Below are 1649 nucleotides of genomic sequence, written 5' to 3'. Positions count from 1 at the left end.
TTAACTTGTCGTCTTGAGTTTGTTGATGACTTTTTTCTCTTTGACCCTCCTGTTTTGGAACCAGATGGTGACCTGTCGCTCGGATAGATTCGTCGTGGCCGATATCCTCCTCCGTTTGTCCTTAGTAATGAACTTATTTGTAGCATATTCCCTTTCGAGTTCTTTTAATTGGACCTTGGTGTAAGGCACCCGTTTCTTCCTTCCCCTTCGGTAGGAGTTAGCATCCGAAGGATGTGAGACAACATCTATACAGCAGGGAGAGAGAAAGAGAAAGAAGGCGAGTTAAACACACCCAGCGAGCAAGTCCGCTGTGCCCGGGGTTGGCACGAGCGACAGCCCCACTCCCAGACCTCCAGCATCCTCACGCCTGCCCAGCCCACTTCTATCTTTGCCACCTTTGGACCCGGGATCTTCGTCTTACAGGAGGAAGGATCAATCCGGGGTCAAACCGTTCCTTTTTCCCCTCAAGGAAAATCAGCCGGGGTTGGCTACCCGAAGGATGAGAGATGCTCACGCCCATCCTCGCTCAAGGAGTGTCTAAGCTCTGCAACTGGTGCCCACCTTGGGGGGACTGTCCAGTAGCTGGGGACAACAGACTCTCAGCTGCCACATCACCTACCCCTTCCCCAGCTTTCTTCCAGTCTAGTTCTCTGGCCTATGTGAAAACGGGCAGCTCTTGACTGCAGTCTATTGGGAGAAAGCGAGGAGAGAAATTGGAGGTTGGGGATGGTCTGGAGGCTGAGGGATGACTCTACGATTTCCCCAGAGTTCTCTGAGAAGCACCCTTTGGAGGAGAAGGGCTCCAGAAGGAGGAGGCTGGGGCACAGCAGAGTCGACCAAGCAAGCGTTCTCTCAGTTACTGCTTAGGCACCCCTAACCCACCCCCACTCGCAGGGTGGCAGGCTCAAAGGGTAAGTGGGAAGCAAAAGCGCAGGGGCTGCAGCAGAGATGCGGTACAGAAGGTGACTGGGAGCGCAGAGAGGACGAGAAGGCTCGGCTAGCTCCCGAGGTGCGCCGACGGGAGCTGGGGAAGGGCCAGGAGCGGGAGAGGGCCAAGCAGAGGCACCATCCCGGAGAGCGGAGCGGAGCCGCGGGAGCAGGGAGAGGGACGTCATTTACCGGGCAGAGTGGACTTCCAGAGATGGGGAGGCTGGCCTTGCTCTTTGGGGCAGTACACCTGACCATTCCAGCCGTTGGGCAAAGCCCAGGGCTGGTAGCTCTCCATGGGCAGCCCCAGCGGCTCGTGGCGCGGCTCCCCGGGGCCCCCGAGGCCCGGCACCACGGGCATATCCAGGTAGCCGGGCACGGGCTGGTGATGGTGGTAGGGCCCAGCTGCGTAGCCCTGGTGGTAGAAGGCGAACTCCTTGGCGCGGGAGCTGAACTCCTCGGCCGCCGCCGCCGCGGGGCCGGCCGCTGTGTCCATGTACTTGTCCGCGAAGGCGGCGGCGGCGGCGGCGGCGGCGGCGGCCGAGGCGGGCTGCGCGGCGGCGGCGGCGGCGGCGCACGACTTGAGCGCGTTGGGGTGGTGGCCCATGCGGGCGCAAGGGTAGTAACCGCTGCCGAAGTAGCCGTAGGGTAGGGCGGCGCCCGACGAGCTCTGAGCCGCGGCCGAGCAGGGGCTGCACTGCTTGACCGGCTCAGCGCCCGCC

General features: G+C 61.6%; 1 protein-coding gene across 1 annotated transcript; it reads right to left on the bottom strand.

The window, feature by feature from the left end:
• On the bottom strand, nucleotides 1–1642 carry LOC114050292 (homeobox protein Hox-A13-like). Its single transcript, XM_027871909.1, has 2 exons — nucleotides 1120–1642; nucleotides 1–245 (listed from the first exon to the last, which is right to left on the bottom strand). The coding sequence occupies exons 1-2, from the start codon at nucleotides 1532–1534 to the stop codon at nucleotides 1–3; spliced, it is 660 nt and encodes a 219-aa protein (XP_027727710.1). The 5' UTR covers nucleotides 1535–1642.
• Nucleotides 1643–1649: the final 7 nt, after the last annotated feature.

The sequence above is a fragment of the Vombatus ursinus genome, unplaced genomic scaffold (genome assembly GCF_900497805.2).
Source record: "Vombatus ursinus unplaced genomic scaffold, bare-nosed wombat genome assembly UNPS02014799.1, whole genome shotgun sequence".
Lineage (NCBI taxonomy): Eukaryota > Metazoa > Chordata > Mammalia > Diprotodontia > Vombatidae > Vombatus > Vombatus ursinus.
Note: the sequence above shows the minus strand (reverse complement) of the source record. Positions and strands in the feature narration are given on the sequence as shown.